This window comes from Bos grunniens, chromosome 15, assembly GCF_055505025.1.
Source record: "Bos grunniens cultivar Pamir isolate PY7600 chromosome 15, Bosgru_T2T1.0, whole genome shotgun sequence".
Classification (NCBI taxonomy): Eukaryota; Metazoa; Chordata; class Mammalia; order Artiodactyla; family Bovidae; genus Bos; species Bos grunniens.
The window spans coordinates 76,857,150-76,878,770 of record NC_141179.1 but is presented as its reverse complement, the minus strand read 5'-3'; the positions used below and the strand labels follow the sequence as shown (position 1 = coordinate 76,878,770).

Sequence of the window (21,621 nt, the reverse complement as noted above, 5' to 3'; positions counted from 1 at the left end):
TTAGCTTCCTCACCTGTAAAAGTACTGGTCAAGAAGTAAATGTTCAACAAACAGCAGCCACTGTGAATATGATTACATTTATTCAGCAAACATCTAATGAGTGCCATGCTAGGTGCTGGGGGTCTGGAGAGAGTCACGAGCAGTTTAGCACGGTTAGAACACAAAGACGGAGTCAGAGGGGCCAGCAGGGATGGGTTGGCCTTGGAGGCTGGACTCAGAGCTGTGACTTTGTCCTAAAGGTAACGAGGAGACACTGAAGGATTTTAAGCACACTCGGGGTTGTGAGGTTAAAAAAGATCACTCTGCCTCAGTGTGCAGACTGGACTGACCGCAGGCGAGATAGAGGCGGTGAGACCCTCAGGAGGCTGTTTCCGGAGACAGGAAACGAGGCATGTGCTTAGGCAGTGGCAGCAGGGGTGGAGAAGAATATACTGGAGGCAAGGTAAGAAGGAAGGCTCCACGGCCGTCTGGTGCCTGGATGGGACAGTGGGTGATGCTCAGGCTTCCCAGGGCAGCGCCCACCTCCTGCCCACCTCGTGGGCCTCCTGGCCTCACATGGACCACAGGGCTGCAAGGCGTCACCCCCTTTCCTGAGGGGTGCCTACAGTCCTCCTCTCCAAGTCAGCTCTGCTGCTGGTGGCCCGGCACCTGGCTCGGGTGAGGCTGAGGTCTGAGGAGCCAGCACGGAGGGGCTAGAGGGACCAGAGGCTCTGAGGCCTGTTATGGGTGGGGAGAAGGGTCAGCAGCCGCCTGATCCCACCTCTGAGGCCAGGCCCCACCCTGCAGGGAGCCTGAGGGCCCCCGCCCCTGGGCTCCAGGAACACCCACAATCTTCCCAAATTACAGGGCCAGCCTGCCGGCCTCCGGGAAGCTGCCCCCTGCAAAGGACCCACAGACAAATTGCTCTAAAAATAGGCTTGGGGTGGCGAGGAGTTGCCCGGCTGGGAAGCGGTGCACCCCACATGCTGCCCTTCCCCAGGCTGGGGTCCGCCGCCCCATTGAGGTGACCTCCAGATGGCAGGGCTGAGGTCAGGGCATGTAGGGACACTGCTGGAACCTCCACAGCCACGAGCCCTGGAGCCTCTTAAAGCCCCAGCAGGTGTCCCTGCCCTCAAGCGGGGGGATGGGGCAGGGTATAAGGGCCTGTCTCTGCCCTTGGGCAATCTCAAAGACCCTCAGAAGCAGCTCACACATCGTGCACTGGGACCGATTCCCAGCTCTCGATGCATATGAATTTGTGTATTCCTGCCATCAACTCTGGGGGCCAGCACTGCTCTTCTGTCCACTTAATAGATGAGAAAATTTAAAAACTCCACTTAAGACCATTGTCCTCTGAAGGGAAGGGAACCCTGTTCATGGTTCTAGCCACTATTGTCTTAATAGGACTTTATATACACAATGAAATAGCCACAAATTATTCATACGGAGATAGTGAAGGACAGGGAAGCCTGGTGTGCTGCAGTCCATGGGGTTGCAAAGAGTCAGAAACACTTAGAGACTAAATAACAACAAATGTATATATAGATACACACACATAAATATATTTATATAGGGACATCCCTAGTGGCTCAGACAGTAAAGAATTCACCTGCGACGCGAGAGACCTGGGTTCGATCTCTGGGTCCAGAAGATCTCCAGGAGAAGGGAACAGCAACCCACTCCAGTATTCTTGCCTGGAGAATTCCATGACAGAGGAGCCTGGCGGGCTACAGTCCACAAAGTCTGGAACATGGCTGAGTGACTATCACTTTCACTTCCATATATATATATATATATGAGCCAGAATTCTCAAGCTATTTATGTCTTCGTTTGATAATTGAGATTCAGAGAAGTTAAGCAACTTGTTCAAGGTCACACAGTAGCTGGTAGAGGCACTGGGATGCACACCAAAGCCAGTACCCCTTACTGCCCCTTAAGGCTGGCAAGTGTGGTGGTGGCAAGGGTATGAGGTTTAGAACCAGGGGGCCTGCTTGCTCCCAGGTCCCTGCTCTGCATTTTACTATGTGCGTGACCAAAACAACTCAGCTTTCCCGAAGTCTCATTTCCCTTACCAGACAAATAGGGAGTATGATTAAAGTGACTCTGACCTCACCTGTGAGTTGTGAGAAATAAACGAAATAATTAACAGGAAGGCACTTTGTAGACTGGACAGTGCTATCGAAACATTTACTGTTATTCCCATTTGAGATGAAGAAACTGAGGCTTATAAAGGCTGAGTCCAGGATCACCCAGCCAAACAGGAAGGAGCCAGCACCACCTGTATCTGAGGAAACACCCCAAGAGACCATTTCTAGGGAGGGCGCAGGCTGGCGTTCTCGAATGTTGATCGCCTGAGAGGAAAGACTCAAAGGGTCCTTTGCATAACAGGGGAAGAGGTGGGCAGAGGAGAGCTTTAGGGAACTCCGCCTTCCGGAGTAGAAGTAGGTGGGGTGCGGGTGGCTCTCCCAGGTAACGTCTCAGAGGACTGCACAGTGGGAGGAGGTGGTAAGGTTCTAGAGTCTTGGTAACTTGTTCATATGTACTGTTTAATCCTCCCCACCCCAGCCCCTCAGCTGTTTCATCTAAGACTGGTTCTCAGACCTAAGCATCAGTCGGTATCACCTGGAAGCCTGGACCCTCCCCACAGGGTTTCTGATCTGGCAGGTTTGGGTGGGACCCGAGAACCCGCCTTTCCAACGAGTTCCCAGGTGATGCTGCTGGTCTGGGACCTGCCCCTTTGCACATCAAGTCAGTGGAAGAGCCTCTTGACAAGGGCCCTTCTGGGTTGGACCTGAGGAAGAGCTGAAACATGGAGGACGGTCTCCCTTGAGAGGTGGCTGTGAGTGGCTTTTCTGGGTCTGGGGTCCTGGGCCCTGCCACCCCTTCTTACCTTGGGTGGTGTCTTCCATCTTGATGGGCACGACGGGGCTCTGAGGCGCCGAGTCACCGCTCAGGGAGTAGCTGTGCTCGGCCTGGATGCCCGGCGTGGGGGAGTCCAGTTCCATGTCCAGGAGAGGGCTCTTCTCGTCCAGCACAGGGTCATCAAAGAAACTGCTGAACAGGTCGTTGGAGAAGTCCTCCATGTTCTCTGCAAAGTGGTCCAGGTGCTCGGGGAAGTGCTAGGGGAGGAAGAGGGGGGAAGAGGGGGTCAGCTTATCCACCGTGGTCCCTGTGTCAACAACAAAAGGGCGCTTACCAAGGCTATTTGCCATCTGGCCACCCACTCCAGGATTCTCGCTTGGAAAATCCCATGGGCAGAGGAGCCTGGTGGGCTGCAGTCCATAGGGTCACCAAGAGTTGGACATGACTGAGCAACCAATGGAGAAGGCAATGGCACCCCACTCCAGTACTCTTGCTTGGAAAATCCCATGGACGGAGAAGCCTGGTAGGCTGTAGTCCATGGGGTCGCTAAGAGTTGGACACGACTGAGCGACTTCCCTTTCCCTTTTCACTTTCATGCATTGGAGAAGGAAATGGCAACCCACTCCAGTGTTCTTGCCTGGAGAATCCCAGGGACGGGGGAGCCTGGTGGGCTGCCGTCTATGGGGTCGCACAGACTTGGACATGACTGAAGCAACTAAAGCAACTAGAGCAACTAAACCACCATCTGTGGAGATTGAACGCTGTGCTACTGCAGCTGTTGACCTTTGACACGCCCTGACGGGAGTTCAGGGAGGAGAGTCAGGCACTCTACGCTCCAGAAAAATGAGTGACACAGGTCTTTAGAGAGTTAAATATTTTCAGCAACTGATTTCATGATCCCAGTCCTTGCATCTCCTCATATCTAGACAAGCACTAAATCTCTTCATTGGTGACATCAGCTCCTCATGACTAGCAGAACACCTTTTGTAAGTTAAGTGGGAACGCCCCCTTCACCAGAATCATATGCATTGATCTTCCCCCACATCCTCTTTGGAGCAGTTTCTCAGAACTGTCTGAGGTGCTGTCTCCTGGGCTACAGTCCTCATTTTGCCCCCAAATAAAACTTAACTCCCAACTCTCCTGTTGTGCATCTTTTTTAGTCGACACCTGCAACCTCCCCATCACTCTTCCCACCGAAAGCGTGTACCTCAGACTGGGACGTGAACCCAGGTGGCCAGGATCCCACAGTTGCAGCATGAGGGATCTAATTCCCTGACCAGGAATTGAACCTGGCCCCCTGCATTGGGAGCTCGGGGTAATCTTAGCCGCTGGACTACCAGGTAAGTCCCCCAACTATCATCCTTTCTATCTCTACTGTTACTGCATCAGCACATTACCGTCACCACCACCTCCACTGACGTCCCCAACCTCTCTGGCGGTATCCTCAAGGTTGTGCCCTGGATGGTGTGAAAGAATCCAAGCGATAGGACACACGGCTATAATTCTGGCCCTGTGACCTTGGTCAAATCGCTTAGATTGCCCAAGCCTGCTTCTCAGCCCACCCTACTTCTGTCACAAGAAGACTAAGGAACTAAGTACTAAAGAATAACTCTACCTCCGCCAGCAAGTTTGCATTCCGAAGGCGTTATCAGTGACTTTTGTATTCTATTCTCTTTTGCTGGAATGCAAGGTGGGGAGATTATCGAGGACTCTGCTCCCCTCAATGGATATGAGTTTGAGCAAACTCTGGGAGATAGTGGAGGACAGAGGAGCCTGGTGAGCTGCAGTCCTTGGGATCACAGAGTCGGACACAACTGAGTGACTGAACAGCTGCTCCCCTCATCGGTAGGGTCCTCACTTGTCCTCATGCCTCCAGTGTTTCCGTTTTCCCAGACATTCTTTCTGCCAAGAGATCAGGCCCCAGGGCCATATCACTTGGTTTGAATCCTGGCCCTGACCTCGCTATGACTCAATGCCGTTCAGACTGCAGGGGGTGACTCAGTAGTGGGTTGTGAAGCAGGTCATGACCAGAATTTAAGGAAAAAGAAAACAGAACAAAATAGATTAGAAAAATACCAGGGTGGCTGCACATAGGGAAGTTAAATACGTGGTAAATTTTTATCTCAGTTATGGGTGTGTGTATGTTCATGAGAAGGATGTAAAATATATTTCTCAGAAACAAAATAGTCTGAAAAATACTGGTCTCCGTGATCCTAGGAAAGTTGATCAATGTTTCTATGCTTCATTTCCTCCTTTGTACAGTGGGGGTGATAATAGTTCTTATCTGCTAAGGTTATTGTGAGGATTAAACAAGTTAATATATGTAAAGCACTTAGAATAGTTCCTGGTACATAGTAATTACTCAACAAACCTCTTATTAATAAAGCATCCAGCAGCAGCTGGTACATAGGAAGTTCTTGTTTTTTCTCTCTGCTGCTGCTGCTGCTAAGTCACTTCAGTCGTGTCCAACTCTGTGTGACCCCACGGACGGCATCCCACCAGGCTCCCCTGTCCCTGGGATTCTCCAGGCAAGAACACTGGAATGGGTTGCCACTTCCTTCTCCAATGTATGAAAGTGAAAAGTGAAAGTGAATGTCTCAGTCATGTCTGACTCTTAGCGACCCCATGGACTGCAGCAAATTATAAATATGTAAGGACACGTTAGTGTTCTTCATTTTTCTTTTTTTGGCCGCTCTGGGCTGCACGTGGGATCTTAGTTCCCCAGTCAGGGATCGAACCCACCCCTCTGCCCCCACCTGCAATGGCAGCCATAGAGTCTTAACCACAGGGAAGCCTCCTGTTCATTCGTTTTTCACTGACTGAATGAATTTGCTGGGGTTTTGCTTCTGACCCTGGGGGTCCAAGCTGGTGAATGGGTAAGAAGCTTTCTGGCCTGGAATAATTGGCACTTGTCCTAGTCTGGAAGGGATGATCAGAAAAGCCCTTGGTGTAAGAATAAGATTCAGGGGCTCAAGACTTTTAGCTCACTCCTTGCTAAGTTAATTCACTTTTCTAGGCCTCAGTTTCCTCATCTGTAATGGGGAAAATAATAGTTCCAACCTCATAGTGTTGTTATGAGGATCAAATATGCATTAGGTGCTTAATGCTACCCTCATAGGATTATGAGGATAAAGTGAGGAAATGCATGAAACACATGTATCCAAATAACATACAAATACACCTGCACAGTAGACCTATAACACTGAGAACAGGGCCTCGTATGCAGTGGGTGCTCAATAATTGCTGTTTTACGAAAAGCCTAACCCTGGGCCTGAGGTGAACTGAGCCTGGAGCCAATGCAGGGAGGTGGTTTGGTCCTCCCCCCCAAATCAGAGAATCCAGGATAAAATGAGTTCACAAATCCATTGACTTAAGCACTCTCACCTCTCCCCAGCTTGTCAGAACTTAAGATCACTAGCCTGCATTTGTCTTGTGATGTTAACTTTCCAAAGTGCTTTCATAGGCACCGTCTTATATAATCCTCACAACTATCCAAAGAGACAAGGAAGTTGCATATCTACATTTGGCAGATAGGGAAACTGAGGCCCAGGGAGCCAAGGAAGGCAGTGAAGGGTCCACAACCCGCCACCACCCAGTCCTTCCCCAGTGGCACCGGCCTTTCCCCTGGTCAGGAATTGCTCGTCTGCTGGACTGTGAACTCCCTGAGCTAGGGTCTGCACTTGTTCACCTGCTGGGTCCCAGCCCCTGGCCCAGGACAGACACTCAACTCTTGGTGGAGGGACAGGGCCTTGTACCCCAGAGGGCAACACCACCAGTGTGTCAATGATCCATCAATGCCTGGGGTGAGGTAGTACCTGGACGTCAGAGGCTGAACAAGTCTCTAAGAATAATAACGATCCCAGCCGAAGGCCGTCCACCAGGCCCCCCAAACACACAGTCACAGGCTGGACGGTGCGGGCCGCACCTCTGGCGGGGTCTGGGCCAGCCCAGCTGGGGGCGCCCTCTCTCTCTCTTTCCTTCTCTTTCTCTCAGGGTCTCTCAAAGGCCTGATGTGGGGCCCAGTGGGAGAGGGCTGTGAGGAGCCCAGTGAGTCAGCTGCTAAGGTATTTCTTCAGCAGCTGCGTCTCAGGCGATAAGGGTTTGCCAAGCCCATTTCCGGGGCCTGGGAGAGGAGAGAGGCTTCCTCCAGTCTGGGCCAGGGTCCCTCAAGGATTCAGCTCCATGCAGATAAGCCAGTCCTTCTCAGAGACCCCTTATGGGGTGCCCATAGGGAACCTGCTGAGGGAGCTCAGTTGGCCCCACTTTGTGAGTGGCCCCCACCCACCTGCTGGAGACAGCAGCCAAGGCCCAGCCGGACAGAGCTTCCAGAGGGGGAGCCAAGTGGAAGGGAGGGCGGCCAAGGGTCAGGCAGTGGAGGGGGCAGGGGACACTTAGAGAACCAGGGCTTCCTTGCTCAGGACTTCCCTGTGTGCTGGGTGGACCTCCGGTGGCGACGGTGGGCATGTCCCATCACCCCTATTTCTATCTGATGCCTGGCCTCTCAGCCAGTTATGGTTTACACCATCAATTTAGAGGCAGAAGGGCCCTGAGAAAACCCATGGTCCACGCCCCCCCTCCCACTTGCTAATGAGGAAGCTAAGGTCCAGAGAGGGACCTATGACCATCACATAGTGAGGCCGTGATGTTGAGGGAGGGGTTACCAACAGCTCTGGGGCTGCACAGGAATAGCGGAGCAACTTCTTCTTGACCTCTTCTCTTCCTCTGTAACCACCTTCCCCACCCCAAACCCCAGACGGCCCCCTCTGGAGATCTCAGGCCTCCTAAGCTCCAGCAAGACTCCTTGTCCCGCCTCCCTACCCCCCAAAAAACTACAACCAGCTCGTCCTCCAGTTCACACACAGAAAGTTCAGGTTTCAGACACGACAGGGGTGGGAGGCAGGATCCTACCTACTGTTCTGAGGGGTACCGAGTTCTACTGGGGGTGAGCGTTCTTATGGGGGTGCCTTTCCAAGCAACCAGGGTGGGAAGCCAGAGAAGGAAATATTATGATTTGTTTCCCTCCTTGTTAAAAGACTTTTTCCAAGAGTCTTGCCAACATAAGCTCCCTCTCGGCGGCCACGCGCAGCCGGCGCCGGTTCCACTCTCTTGGAGGCGAGGTCCCGAGCTCTCGGGGCTCGAGGTCCCGCACACCCCTCCCCGTAGGCAGCATCTCCTCCCGAGACCGGGTCTCAGCAGCCGGCCCTTTAAGATTAAAGAAGGACCAGGACCTGCCTGCCCAGCGTTGGCCCAAGGGAAGTTAACGCGGGTGCGCGGGGGGCCGCCCCGTGCCGGAATCCAGCCTGCTCATTGGCCGGATCTGCGGAGGTCTGGGCCAATGGGAGGAGGCTGCGCGAGGCCTGCCGCTGGAGCGGCGGCAAGGAGGTGGGAGGAGAACCTGGCCTTTTGCCTGGGAGGGTCCTCGGCCTCCGCGGTTGGCGCGGGGATGATAAGGGCGGAGTGTATGGATTGGGTCTGGTCTTGCGTCCCTGCCTGCACCTGGGGCAGAGGCAGAGACGGCCCATCTGAGCTTGCCCATGGGCCTGGCAGTCCTACGGTGCCGAGTCCCTTATCAGTTGGCCTGGCCTCAGCCCCGCACGGGGAAGTGAAGACGGAGGGGGTCTCCTCGGACATCTCCAGCTCGAAAAAGGGAGGCTGGATCCCAACTCTTAACTTCCTTCGCGGCTCTTCCAGCTCCTTCTTTCCCTCCTGGAGTCATCCTAGCTTGGGGCTCACTGATGGGAGCGGGGTCTCTTTCCCTGGGAGAGGTGGGAGGCGAGACACTCCTGGGGCGGTAATAGCGCCGTCTGAGGTTCCTCTCGGTTCCCCAGCTCGAATTCCTTCTAGAGAGTCGATGCAGAGCGAGGGGAAAGCTCTGGGGGCGCGGCTGTCCGCTGAGGATGTGTATGGGAAAGGAGTCTCCCCCACTCAAGCTGCCGCAGCCTCAGAGCGCCCCCTTCTCTCAGGCCCCCTAGAACGTCGGCGTGGCTGCGCCCCCATCACGGGCTTCTGCCCCTCCCCGGGTCCAGGCTGATGCAGTCTGTTTGGGGAAAGGAGGGAGGAGACCGGAGTGGGTCCAGGCTGAGCTGTGGGATAAGGATTGGGGGGAGGGGGGGGCGGCGGGGAATGCCGAGCCCGGACATTCCTTCCGAGAGAGTGAGCTCTGCTGAGAGACGGGAGGAGAGCCCTTCCCCTCCCCCGCAGGCTACCCCCCTCATACATTCCCGGACGGTTACTTGCCTCGTGGTCACTAGAAAATTGCCCCTATTTCAAGCTGAGGGGCCACCAGTCTGAGTCACTGTTGTGCCCTGTGTGGGGGTGGGGTGGGGGTAGGGTCAAGAGAGAACAGGGAGGGGCTTGGGGAAGGGAGGTGGGCCCCTGGGTACACAGTTATCAAACAGGCCCTCCCAGCCTTTTAGCATCACTCTCCAGTCATTTGACTTCCCTGATGGCTCAGACAGTAACCAGTCTGCTTGCTGTGCAAGAGACTCCGGTTCGATCCCTGATTCGTGAAGACCCCTTGGAGGAGGAAATGACAGCCTACTCCAATATTCTTGTCTGGGAAATTCCATGGACAGAGGAGCCTGGTGACCGAGCGACTAGCACACATTCATCCAGTCATTTGAGGGGAGGGGGCTGCAGGTGAGACCCAGGCATCCTCCCAGAGCTAGACTGGAAGGCTGCCCTGGACTCAGACTCAGGAGACCCCAGTTCAAGATCCAGCTGTGCTCTGAGATCTGGGCAGGCGCAGGTGGTGCCTTCTGTCCAGGCCTGTTTCCCCTGTGTTCCTATTAAGGCAGGGATGGCAGGCACAGGGTGAAGTGGACTAGTCCTCAGAAAGTGGGCTCTTTCCTCTGCCCTGGCCTCTCTGGGGATCATGAAGGGATGGAGCTGGTTTTCCTCATCCCTGGAGCCAGCCCCTCCCTGAGCCTTCCTGGCAGGGTATGGGGGGTGAAGGGAAGCACATTGTTCCAAGCTCCAACCTCACTCTCATCCCCCATTCCCCACAGGCCCCGGGAAGGCAGCTGCTGAGGTTTCATATTTTCCCCCTACCGAACGAACTCTTCACCACAGAGCCCAAGTCCAAATAAGCAGAAACGCTTCCGTGTGTGTGTGTGTGTGTGTGTGTGCGCGTGCACGCATGCGTGTACGCGTGTGCACATGCTACACAGATGTGGGCTGTGAGGTTCCTTCTTACACAGGGAAACCCCACCTCCCTGACCACGCAGCCCGAGATCCCTACCCGTAGACACATTCAGACTGCTCTCTATACAGCACGGCACAGGTGCTGTTGGATCAATACACATACCCTCTCTGGGCTCACACAGGCTGACACCGGCAGCCACTAAGAACCAACAAGGACACACTCCTCATATGTGATCAGACAGACATAGACTCCCATGCGCGCACACACACACGTGTGGTCACCCCAGTCACGGTCACAGACGTGCTCATGCACATTCTTACAGGAACACATACAACATCTCACACCACCACAGAACCGAATGCCGACTGTGCCAAGCCACACGCCTGAGTCATGTGACCCCCCAGTGAGGGAGCCTTGGGATTCCTGGGCTGGCCTGGGGCTGGGAGAGGGCGCCGCATGGGGAACGAGCTTTTCTGTGCCTGTGTGCTAGAGAAAGGAAGGGGGGAGAGGGAAGGGCAGCTGGTACCCACCACGGGCTGCCACTGTGCAGAGAATGGGCCACGGTCTCTCCAGCTCCCCCTGTCCTGTTAGGCTCTCCAACTCCCCCTCCTGACTTTGTGAGCCCATCCCTGGCCAGGCCACGGGGCCCTCAGGAAAGTGGGGAGCTGGCCGGCAGGTTCCCAGCCAGCCCCTGGCATCTCCTAACCAGGCGGCCCATGTGCTGTGGCCCAACCCTGGGGCGGGTGCCAGGTACTGTCTGGGCAGGAGGAAGCGATGGCAGTTAGTGCCGCCGCCCAGGGCTGGGATTAGCTGTGACTGGCACCACTGAGGGCACAGAAGCCCATGGTCTGGCTGCTGGAGATGTTGGTCCACAGGCAATGGCCAGAGGATCCCTGCGGGACAGCTCAGGACACTGGAGACTAAGTGCCAGGACTGGCACTGGAGACTGCGGGAGAATCAGGGCGTCTAATCCCATCCATCTATTCATCATTTATCTTCGTTAGTGTAGTGGTGAGTGTTCCCGCCTGCCACTTATTCATCATTTATGCATTTGTTCAGGGTTTACTGAGGACCTACTGTGCACCAGCCCTGCGGACACAGAGATGAACTAAGCCCAGTTCCTGTTCACAGAAGGCTTCCTGACTAGCAGTGTGACCACCCATTTCTGAAGGTAGGTTCAAGGCTTGAACTCTGCTCTGTCTCTCGAACAGTCTCCACCTTGCATCAAGAGGGATGTTCTAACATAAATATGACGATGCGACTTCCTTGCTCACTGTCCACTAATGACTCCCTTTGGCTCTTAGGTTAGTTGAGAAGCTCCTTAGTGTCGCTTGAAATGATCCAGCCGTGTCACCTCTGGGTCTTGCTGTGTCCAATCCTCATCTGTGTCTCCAAAGTCTAGCACCAGTCCCAGCACATCACAGGTGCTCAGCTGTTTGCCGAGTGACTGACTGAGCGAGTGGGTGAATGAAGGAAAGAGCCAGGGAGCAAAGGGACGGAGGCGTTTTTTTCTGCAGCTGAGCCTCCAGGAATGAACTGCCCTGAATTCCGCTCTGATGCCAGCTTGCTCCTGCTCCAGGCAGAGTTTCCATGTGTCTGGACACCTTCCCTCAGCTCCTCCCTAGTGGGGCCCATTGTACCCATTCTCCGGGTTGTTCCTTCCCAAGGCTTTGCTCTCTTAAGCCCCAGCCAGACCGGGTCCCCGGGGAACACAGCCCCCAACTCAGCGCTGGAGGCACTGTCCCCAGACTTAGGCCAGGCCCAAGAGTATAAATGGAGCCCAGTGGCCAGCCGGCTGGGCTGCTCTCCCGGCCCCTGGCCAGCTGGAAGGCCCTTTTGGGCCGGAGCCTGCCACCGGGCTCTGGCTGGAATTCCCTTGGCCTCTTCCCTCTCCTCTGTGCACTCAGCGTTTGGCCTCTGGCTTCCTCAGCGGTCCCGGCCTGTCTGAGTTGTCCTCAGGTTTTATTTTTGGAAGAAGTTGCATTCTCTCTCTCCTTATTTACTCCCTTCCTTCAGGGAAGGTGTGGGACCCCTGGGCTCGGCTGGGGATCGGGCTGTGACTCTGAGGGGGTTGGACTTCTCTGGAGGAGGAACCTCCAAAGATGCCTGACCCATCTGATGCTTCAAAGCCAGCGGCCTCTGCTCTCCTTCCCCCACCCAGTGTGTGACTAATGCCTGCCCCTGCCCTTCTCGAAGAGCTCCACGATAGCCAAAAGAAATCATTACAATCTTAAGAGTTGAAAGGAATTCTGGCATCATCACGTCCATCCCCTTTTCCTTGTGGAGGCGATGGAGTTTAATGGTTATGAGCGGACAGACCCTGTTCTAATCCCAGCTCTGCTGCCTGCTGTGTAGCCTTGGGCAAATTACTTAACCTCTTTGAGCCTCTGTCTCAGCTATAAACTAGGAGTATTTATACCTACCCCAGCACTGGTGAGGTTGCTGTGAGGGTCAAATGAGGTCACACTTGCCAAGTGCTTTGTGCAGTGCAGGATACAGAGAAGGCTCCCTTCAAATGTAGTTATTATTATTGTTATTATTACGGAGAGGGAAACGGAGAGTCAGAAAGGGAATGGACTTGCCCAGGACCACATCGCCCCAGGTATGCAGCTGTTCCCAGAGTCTCCACCCTGTCTCCATCTCCCCTCCAAGGAGAAGGGAGGGGCAGGCATCATCAGCCCAGAGGAGGAATCTCCTTGAGTCAGTTGCTTGGGCAAAGCCCTGGGTCTTTAATGTCTGCCTCCTGCCTCAGGCCAGGCCCTCCTCTGACTCCACTGCCCCAAGGGTTTCTTTCTTGCTCCCTGGGGGTGAGAGGTCCAGCACGCGGCCCCGAGGTGGACCCTAGGCCAGTGGGACTCTGAGAGGAGGGGGAAACGCTGGGTCCTGACATCACAGAGTGGGGAAGCTGGAGCCACAGCCATCAGGCCAGCTGGGGCCCTTCCAGCACGTCCAGATGTCTCAGGAATGTGCTGAGCTGGGAACTACCTCGGTCCTTCCCTCACTACCCCCAGCCCCTCAGCCCCTCATCTGCTTGCTCAAGCTCTGCCTCTGCCCAACCCCTGCCCTTCCTCTTTCATCTCTCCCCGGGAGAACCTCGCGTCCACTGTCCCTCTGGTACCTTGCCTCAGTCCAGCTCCCTCTCAGGCCTCTGAAGGGGTTGCCAAAGGCCAAAAAATTTTTAAAAAGCCCTTCCCCTTCTGCACACCCCATGGGCTGACCATGACCGATGGTGGGGAGATGGAAGACTGAGCTAACTGGGAGGGGAAAGTTCTGAGCAGATAATGCCTGCCAGATCCCAAATGTGGAACTGATTTGCAGCCCTGGGAGAGAGAGGGGTGAAGCCTTTGGGGTGGTAGAGGGCAGGGTTGATCCTCCTCTCTGGGAGGGTGATGGAAGGGGTATCTTGTCCCAGCTGATTGGTGGGAGGGCCAAGGAGAGGAGGTGCCAAGCTGGGCTGGGCTCAGAGGGAGGGCTCAGATCCTTCTAGGTTCCTTCAAGGTCAATAAGGACACACTTGGTCTGATAGTGGAGGGTCTTGAATTGTAATGTGGGGGTAAGGGAACCCCCTTAAGGTCTTGGGGCTGGGCCAGGAGGCAGGACATGGTTCAGATCAGAGCTAGGACAGCTTGTATCTCTGCAAGGGTGGAGCTGCCTTGGGCCTCCCCAGGTCAGCCTGGCCCTGAGTGCTGGGGATGAGGCAGTCAGCAGGGAACTGGTGCTCTTGGCCAGTGTGCGAGTCACATCAGGGCAGGGGGTAGAGATCAGAGGAGAGAAGGGCCCTGGGGTCTGCTGCTGCCTCGGCCTGCTCTGGGCACAGAGAGGGCCCACGGTGCTGTCTGTCTGGTGGGAGAGGCCCTGTTCATGCAGACAGGCAGATAGCTGGGTTATCCTAATGGACGCTAGACCTCCTAGCACTGAGACAGTTCAGGACAGCTGGGACCACCACCCTGTCCAGCTCAGAACTCTGTTTGAAAACTTGCGTTGGCCCCCTTCTGCCAGCTGAAAACACTCCCAGTTCCTAAGCACAGCATTCAAGGTCTGTTACAGATTGATCTCAACTTCCCACTGTAGCTGGAATGCCTCATCTTTCCTTTCCCTCCAGCCTAGTTGGATGGCTCCTTAAACAGGCTAGAAGCTCCATGGCTGCAGGGCTTTTTGCTTGTATCATTCCCTGTACCTGGGAGGCCTTTACCCTTTATCTCCTCATTCTAACTCCTATCATCTTTTAAGGTCCAACTTGGTGCTGCTTCCCCCAGGAAGCCTTCCTTGATCATCCAGCTGGAAGAATCCTATCCATCTTCAGTGTAGCACTCATAGACGGTTAGGTCACTGGTTAATATCATGCCTTGAACTCTAATTATCCACAATGGGGCCCATCTCTCCTTCTAAACTTTAACCACCTTGAAGGTCAGATACAGGATGGATTTTATCCTGAACCCACTGCAGGGCTTCACATAGGCCTGGCATATAGTATACCTAATAATAATAATGATAGTTGATATTTATATGCCAGGTACTGAAGCTCCAGTACTTTGGACACTTGATGTGAAAAGCCAACTCATTGGAAAAGACCCTGATGCTGGGAAAGATGGAAGGCAAAAGGAGAAGGGGGTGACAGAGGATGAGATGGTTGGATGGCATCACCAACTTAACGGACATGAGTCTGAGCAAACTCTGGGAGATAGGGAAGGACAGGGAAGCCTGGTATGCTGCAGTTCGTCGGGTCGCAATGGGTTGGATAAACTTAGAGACTGAACAACAGCTGTTCTAGCTCCTTCCATGCAGTACCTGATCCAAATTTCAGAAGACCAGGTAAGTACTATCAGTACTGCCATTTAACAGTTGAGGAAACTGAGGCACAGAGAAGTGAGAGTAAGCGAGTGGTTGAGCCAGGATTTGAACCTAAGCTCTGGCTGCAGAGCTTGTGCTCTTAAGGACACGTGACAACACTGGGTGTAGAAGGAGTGGTGGATTTTTCTGCCGCCCCAGTCCCACCTAGTACGGGGCCAGACACAAAATATGGGCCCCCATTCCATGCACTGGGTCTTCACCCGGGTTTCCGGGTTTGCCCACCCCTGGCCATCCCTCTCCTGATGTCCTGGAAGACAGAGCCCTAAGAAAGGGCCTGGGGTCTTCTGCTTTTACCCAAAGAAGACAGCTTTTCAGCTTCAGAGAGGTCAAACAGACAGGCAAATAAAACCCCCATGGTTAGGGATCGGCAAAGGGATGAAGCTGGGACATTCCTCCAAGGGCTGTCCGGTGCTGGGGACCTGCCTTTCTGACAATGACAATCAGGATAAAAACACCAGAAACAACTACTGTTTTGTTTATAGGGGGCTTGCCATGTGCCGTGCGCTGTGCTAGACTCTGCAAGAGTTATCTGACTGAGTTCTTAAGAACCCTGTGTGCTACAGTCATCTTTCCTTTATGGATGAGGAAAATAAGCTCAGAGAGGTTAAGGCGCCGTCCAAACTGACCCAGATGACGAGCGGTGAGAGCCACAGTTTGCTCCCAGGTCTGGGCAGGGCTAAAATCGACCACTAGTGGCCACCCCACCCACCTCGGGTATGGCTTGGCTTCCCAGGGCTTCTGAGGTATCTGCCGTCTGACCTGGGACTTGCTGTCAGGTTAGGTGGGGTCTGGGAATAGGCACCAGGTCTCAGGAGAGTTCCTATCCAGGATCTGCCCAGAGTGGAGTGTGGATTTAGAGTCTGCAGCTCAACTTTTCCAACTCATGCAACTTTGAGATCCCAGGATATTGAGACCTAGGTCAATTTCTTGAGCTAGTAGTGAGTGCCTAGGTGTCCATTTTATTACACTTTGTAATTCATATATATGCGTATATATATATTCTCTTATGTGCGTGACATATTTCATATAGAAAAGGCCACCATAATTAGGAGATTGGGATTCATACACACACTACTGTATATCAAGTAGATCTAACAAGGACCTACTGTGTAGCATAGGGAACTTTACTCAATATTCTCTAATAACCCATATGGGAAAAGAATCTGAAAAAGAATGGATATATATATGTATGTATAAGTGATTCACTTGGCTATAAACTCGAAACTAACACAACATTGTAAATCAAGTATATGTCAATGAAACTTGGAAAAAAACAGAAAGAAAAGGTCCATGATAGAGTAAAAGGCATATGTGGGATTTAGGTGAAGATTCACTACTTGATAAATAAACAAAAGCCACCTGAAGTACCATCAAAGCTGGACGTGTGGAAGTACCCTTTCTTCCATTACCCACCCACCCCCTTGTTCATCCGTCACCCCTTCTCACTTCTTCCTTCCATCTATTTAATAAATAAACATCTCCTGAGCACTCAATCACTGTGGCCATGACTAGGGAGTAGACAAAAATAATTGCCCTCCCCTCAAGAACTCTCAGTCCAGTTCAGCAACAAGCAAACTGAGGCCCGGAAAGGGGAAGGGACTTGCCCGAGGTCACACAGTGAGCTGGGGCGATGAGGTGAGGAGCAGGGGGGACGTTCCGCAGAGGGGAGCACACGGGGAAGGCTTAGCCCTGCCTGCCTCCCTGGCAAGTCCCCTCAATTGCTGCTTTAAAACTGCCTGCCAGGGGCTTCCCTGGTGGTCCGGTGGGTAAGAATCCACCTGTCAATGCGGAGGGCAAACGTTCAATCCCTGGCCCGGGCTTGGGAGGGGAGCATCCCACACACTGTGGGGCAACTAAGCCCCTGCGTCCCAACTACTGAACCTGCCCTCCTAGAGCCGACGCTCTGCAACAATAGAGGAGTCCCTGCTCGCCCCAACTAGTGTAAGCCTGCACGCCTCAGTGAAAACCTAGCACAGCCAAAAATAAGTAAATGAGCATTAAAGGGAAAAGCAAAGCAAACTGCCTCCTGGCTCTCCATGCGGGCCTGAAGAGCCTGCCTTTCTCCACTGTTGCTTTCATTTCTGTTATTCTTTTGGAAGGGGGAAGTGGGGGACAGCTGCTGCTGCTGTCCAGCTGTTTGGTCGGACCACACAGCCCAGCCCAGATGTGTCAGCCGCTCTGTGATGGGTGAAGCGGCTCCTGGGCCCAGAACCAAAGGGTCAGGGCAGCTGCAGCGAGGGCTCTGTCCTGCAAGAGCTGCGGGACGAGGCACACTGAACCCGGCAGCAGGGAAGCCCAGTATTGCTCCAGCCATGAAGCTGGCCTCTCGGATGACATGCTGTGTCCAGGTTGTAAGTTTCGGGATCTTTGACATTCCAGGGATATCCCCTTTGATCTGTTTTCTCTCACGGTCAGAGATCTGGGCTGTATCTTGCCCGCCCTCCCAGCTTCCCCTGAACCAGACATCCTCAAGCCTACCTTCTCCCCAGTCCTGCTCCAGGGTTCTACTACCTACTCTGCCTGCTGAAGTGGATTACATCGTGTTCTAGCCAGAGCAATGCTCGTGGTCTTGACTTAACTCCACCCAGACCTTCCTCCTCCATCCTGCCCCCAGGAGTGCCGAGCCAGCCAGAAGAACAGCCTGTTCTCTGGCTTCTGGAGCTGGTTTCTTGAGGGAGGTTCAAGGGCAAGCCATGTCCCACAGAGGGATGCTCTGAGAGGACTTGGGACCAGGACTTGCAGGAGAAACACCATATGGGGGAGGGGAATACACAAAGTGGGGTGCCCTTCATCTTTCCCTGTCCTGGTACAGTGGCCAGCCAGACCCTCCTGGGGAGTCCTGGGGGCTGCAGAGAGCAAAGCTCCAAGATCCCAGGTAGGCCAGGGAGTGAGGATGAAGAGAACGTAGGGGAAGGGACGTGGGGTCTCTCCTCTCACAGGCCAGGCAATGTGTTGGCTCTGCCCTTAAGGCTCTAGGCATCCACAGTGCCCTAAAGATAGGAGTAGGTGAGGGTGAAGGCGAGGCCCCTCTGCTATCTGCAATCTCAAACGTTCCTTGCCCTAGAAGGCAAAGTTCAAATCAGAACAAGAATGGTAGAGAAGACAGGGCTTTCTCCCCCTTGACCCAATGGGACCCTGCCCTGAGAAGAGCATTTAGATCTCCTCTCCTCTGTAAGTGTTGGTTTTCTCATCTTCACAAGGGACAATAATGCCCGTATACCAGGCTCAGTAAAATGGACACAGCCCCAGTCCTCCCTGCTGAAATGCCTCCTGATAACTCCTTTGCCAACAGGGGATGGGGTATTGGAGAGGGAGGGAGTGGAGGCCATCTCCTCTGAGTCTTCCAAGACCAGCAGCCCAGCTGGGGGCGCCTCCTCGGCTCCCTTGGTGCCCTGCTCCCTTGTGGCATCCGTGCCACTCTGTCAACATCCATGTCTGTCTCTCTCACTCGGTCGTGAGTGGCTGGAGGTCACTCTTCACGGTGACCAGCACTGGCGCTCATTTGGTTCCCAGTTGTTAAAGGATGGGATGTGTGTATTGAAGAATAACCAAGCAAATTCCCGGCCAGGCCAGGGAAGCCGGAGGGCCCTCACAGCAGAACGGGGCATAGACAGCATTTTTGTGGGATCCAGTATCCCCGTTACCCTCAGGGCTGGCCAGGCCAGGACCCGAGAATCCAGGGCCCCCTCTGGAATTATCAGTACACGTCCTGAACACTCAGGCCTGTCTTTACGAAAACTGTCTCCCCTTCCCTTACAAGGACTGCCTTGATCTGCAGTCATTTTCTCTACGAATACAGTAAACCCTTGAAATGGAGCAAAGTACACTGCAACAGGACCCAGACTTGGCTTCTGGCCTATACCTGGGGCCCACCTCAAATAAAGGTGGGCAAAACTCTTATCTTTGTGGGCAGGTAAAGAAGTGGCTGCCTTGTGCTCCTTTAGAATGTCCTTAGTTTGGTCTGCTGCATGTACTGAGGTTTCACATCTTTACTTTTGTGTTTTTTTGTGATAGTACAGACCATCTGAAAAGTACTACTTTTCATTGATCCCACAATAACATAACTCCACATTTTACATGATTGAAAATTCCTGCACTCGGCTTATTGTCTCACGGCAGAGTTTTACTGTATTAAGTGCCTATTTTGTGCCATGGTACTGTGCTAGGTTTATGGCGATGAACACAACTGACATGGTCTCTGTTCTCAGGGAACTTGCTTACTCACAGAGGAAATGGACAATAAGCTGATAACTGTAAGCTGGGATATAGGCTATGAAGAAATCAAAGGGCTGAAACAAGGACTTCCCTGGCGGTCCAGTGGCTGACTCCACACTTCCGCTGCAGGGGCCATGGGTTCAATCCCTGGTCAGAGAAGTGAGATCCTGCAAGCCATGCAATATGGCCAACAACAGCCACAAAGAACTGAAACAAAATGATGGAGGGAGTCACTTAAGGTGGTTGGAAAGGCTTCTCTAACAAGGTGACGTCTGAACTGAGGAAGATGAGATGGAGCAAGCATTCTAGAGGTCAGGAATAGCATGTACATAGGCCCTAGGGCAGGACTAGAAAAGATTTAGTTTTAAGCTGGGTGAGTGTGGATCCAGGTGTCCCAGAGCAACCTGAACAATGGGCAACGGGGGAAGATGGAAGCCTTGGAGCTAACCCATGCTCAAGGGTGAGGCCTAAGCCACAAGTTCAAATATGCTGTGGATCAGTCAGCTGGAGACCATCCTAGACCAGGGGCTATGGCAGTCTGCACCGAGGGTAGGGATGATTCAAGGCAATGATAATTTATTGGAAATCTTCCTGAATTTCAGAGACAGCATGGGCCACAGGACCCTGATGGCTGGGAGGAGATGAGCATCCTTTTTACTCTTCCCTAAAGAACGTGCGGCCTGGCCTGGGTTCCCTTTCATTCATCAGCAGTGGTTGGTTGAAACCTCCTTTGTGCCAAGCACTGCCCTAGGCACTGGGGGGATACAGCAATGAACAAGACAGATAAACACCTGCCCTCAAGGAGCTCACATCCTAGCTGGGCGGAGGGGGAGCGAAAACAAAATACAAAGCTGCCCACAACAAACTCAGCATTTTGGAAGAAGAGGAGGTGTCTGGAGTGATCTCCCTTCCTGAATGGGGGTTCTGAGATTTGGGCTCCTCCATTAGCTTTTCTCTATTAGTTTTTTTCTAGTAGATTCTATTTGGAGACTAGAGTTCTTTCCTCCTTGGATCCTCTTTCCTGTTGGTGAAAATTTAAAGAGAAACACACACACACACACCCCTCCTCTTTCAAGGGCTGTTAAAGGCCCACACACAGACAAAGAAACACCCAAATGCACATACTTCTCTAATATCCCTAAATCCCCCAAAGGCTGGGGTGGTGATGGTAGCGGCCCTGCTTAGCACAGGAGAAGCCAGGCTAGGGGGCCTGGGGACAATGATCAGCCTTAGCTCTCACACCCCTCTTCTCCAGGCCTGGTCCCTGGTCCCAGTCATTCCCACACCTGGCCTCCCCAGCTGCAGGGAGGTGAATGAGTGTGCTGGGCAAACATCCTTGCAGCTTCCTGCTGCGCCCCTCGGAGACAACAGAACTCTTCTTCCGCCTTCCCCTCCTCCCCACACCCTCCCAGCTGTGGGGCTTCTCTGGGATCCAGAGCCATTTCCCTCTAGAGAAACCAGAGTCATCCTTTCCCCTGAGCCAGAGGACGTATGTCTCTCTGGGGACGTGACCTGTTCTCCCTCTGGTCCTTTATCCCAGTTTTCTGAACACCAGGCCCTCTCTCCTACCTGCCCAGGGGTTGAGGGGTCCCAGGGAAGAGGGCTGTAGTTGGGGGGAGTGGTAGACATCAGGAACTGTGGGAGAGTGGGGAGGGGATGGGAGGAGAAGCCCCCTCACTGGGCAGGAAAGGGAGCTCCTTTCCAGGGATGTCTCTGAGAATCACATAGACTAGATTGCCACAGGATAAAGATGTCCTCATAGAAGGAAAAATACAGCACCCCTGGCCACCCCCAAGCACACAAGACTTATGCAGAGTATGAAACTCATTCTCCTGTCTCTAAGAGCATGCATATTTCTTACACATGTGCTCAGGGTGAACATCCTTTTTGATGTTTTGCCTTTTTAATAGAGTAATAGAGCATATATGGTTTCTACTGTGACTTCATGGCCTTTATCTGGATTTTTAAGGATAGTGAATAACCTACCCTCCATCTTCCAGACTGAGAAGCACACAGACCTCACTCATTCCCATCTTTAACCCTGGAAACACTTTCCTATCCTTATGCAGAAAGAAAAGGGAGTTGGGGATGAGGTTGGAATGGGTTCCCAACTGGGAGGGATCTTAGATATCTAAAGGGAGGCACCAGAAAAGGAAGGTAACTTGCTCAGGGGCACACAGCAACTCCTATCGGAGTAGTCCTTACATTCATCTCCATTAATCTCCAGAGCATGCTACCTATGGAAACTTACCTGGCAGGCATCATCCTACATTAATCTTCAATTTTCTCACTAAATCTCTATAATAACACTACGGGAAAGCCCTCTATAGCTCCATGTTTCAGATAAAGAATCCAAGGCCCACAGGAGGAAAAGTCACTTGTCTAAACTGCCCAGCTGGCTGGCAGCAGAAGCACAGCTAGAACCCAGTTTCCTGATTCCCATCCCAGGAGCTTTCTTTCCTCTTAGAAATTCTTTCCTCTCCCCCTGCCTCACCTGGCTTTGCTTGGGCCTGAGATAAGGAGCTCCCTCAGCAGAGTTTTTCCTCCCCAGGCCCAGTACTGGATATCAC

The 21,621-nt window shown here is 53.2% G+C and overlaps 2 protein-coding genes across 3 annotated transcripts in view; one reads left to right on the top strand and one right to left on the bottom strand.

Moving 5' to 3' along the window:
* CREB3L1 (cAMP responsive element binding protein 3 like 1) overlaps positions 1-21,621 on the bottom strand; it is a 37,098-nt gene that overhangs the window by 12,601 nt on the left and 2,876 nt on the right. For both annotated transcript variants that reach the window (XM_086341371.1, XM_086341370.1), the window contains exon 2: positions 2,870-3,098. In XM_086341371.1, coding sequence (XP_086197497.1) covers positions 2,870-3,098 — 229 coding nt within the window. The remainder of the gene's footprint in view (positions 1-2,869; positions 3,099-21,621) is intronic.
* LOC147358513 (uncharacterized) lies at positions 7,679-9,278 on the top strand. Its single transcript, XM_086341372.1, has one exon. The coding sequence runs from the start codon at positions 7,796-7,798 to the stop codon at positions 8,870-8,872; it is 1,077 nt and encodes a 358-aa protein (XP_086197498.1). The 5' UTR covers positions 7,679-7,795; the 3' UTR covers positions 8,873-9,278.

Excerpts from the sequence above, each read along its gene's own strand:
- LOC147358513 (XM_086341372.1), top strand. The coding sequence starts at position 7,796 with ATGGGGGTGCCTTTCCAAGCAACCAGGGTGGGAAGCCAGAGAAGGAAA.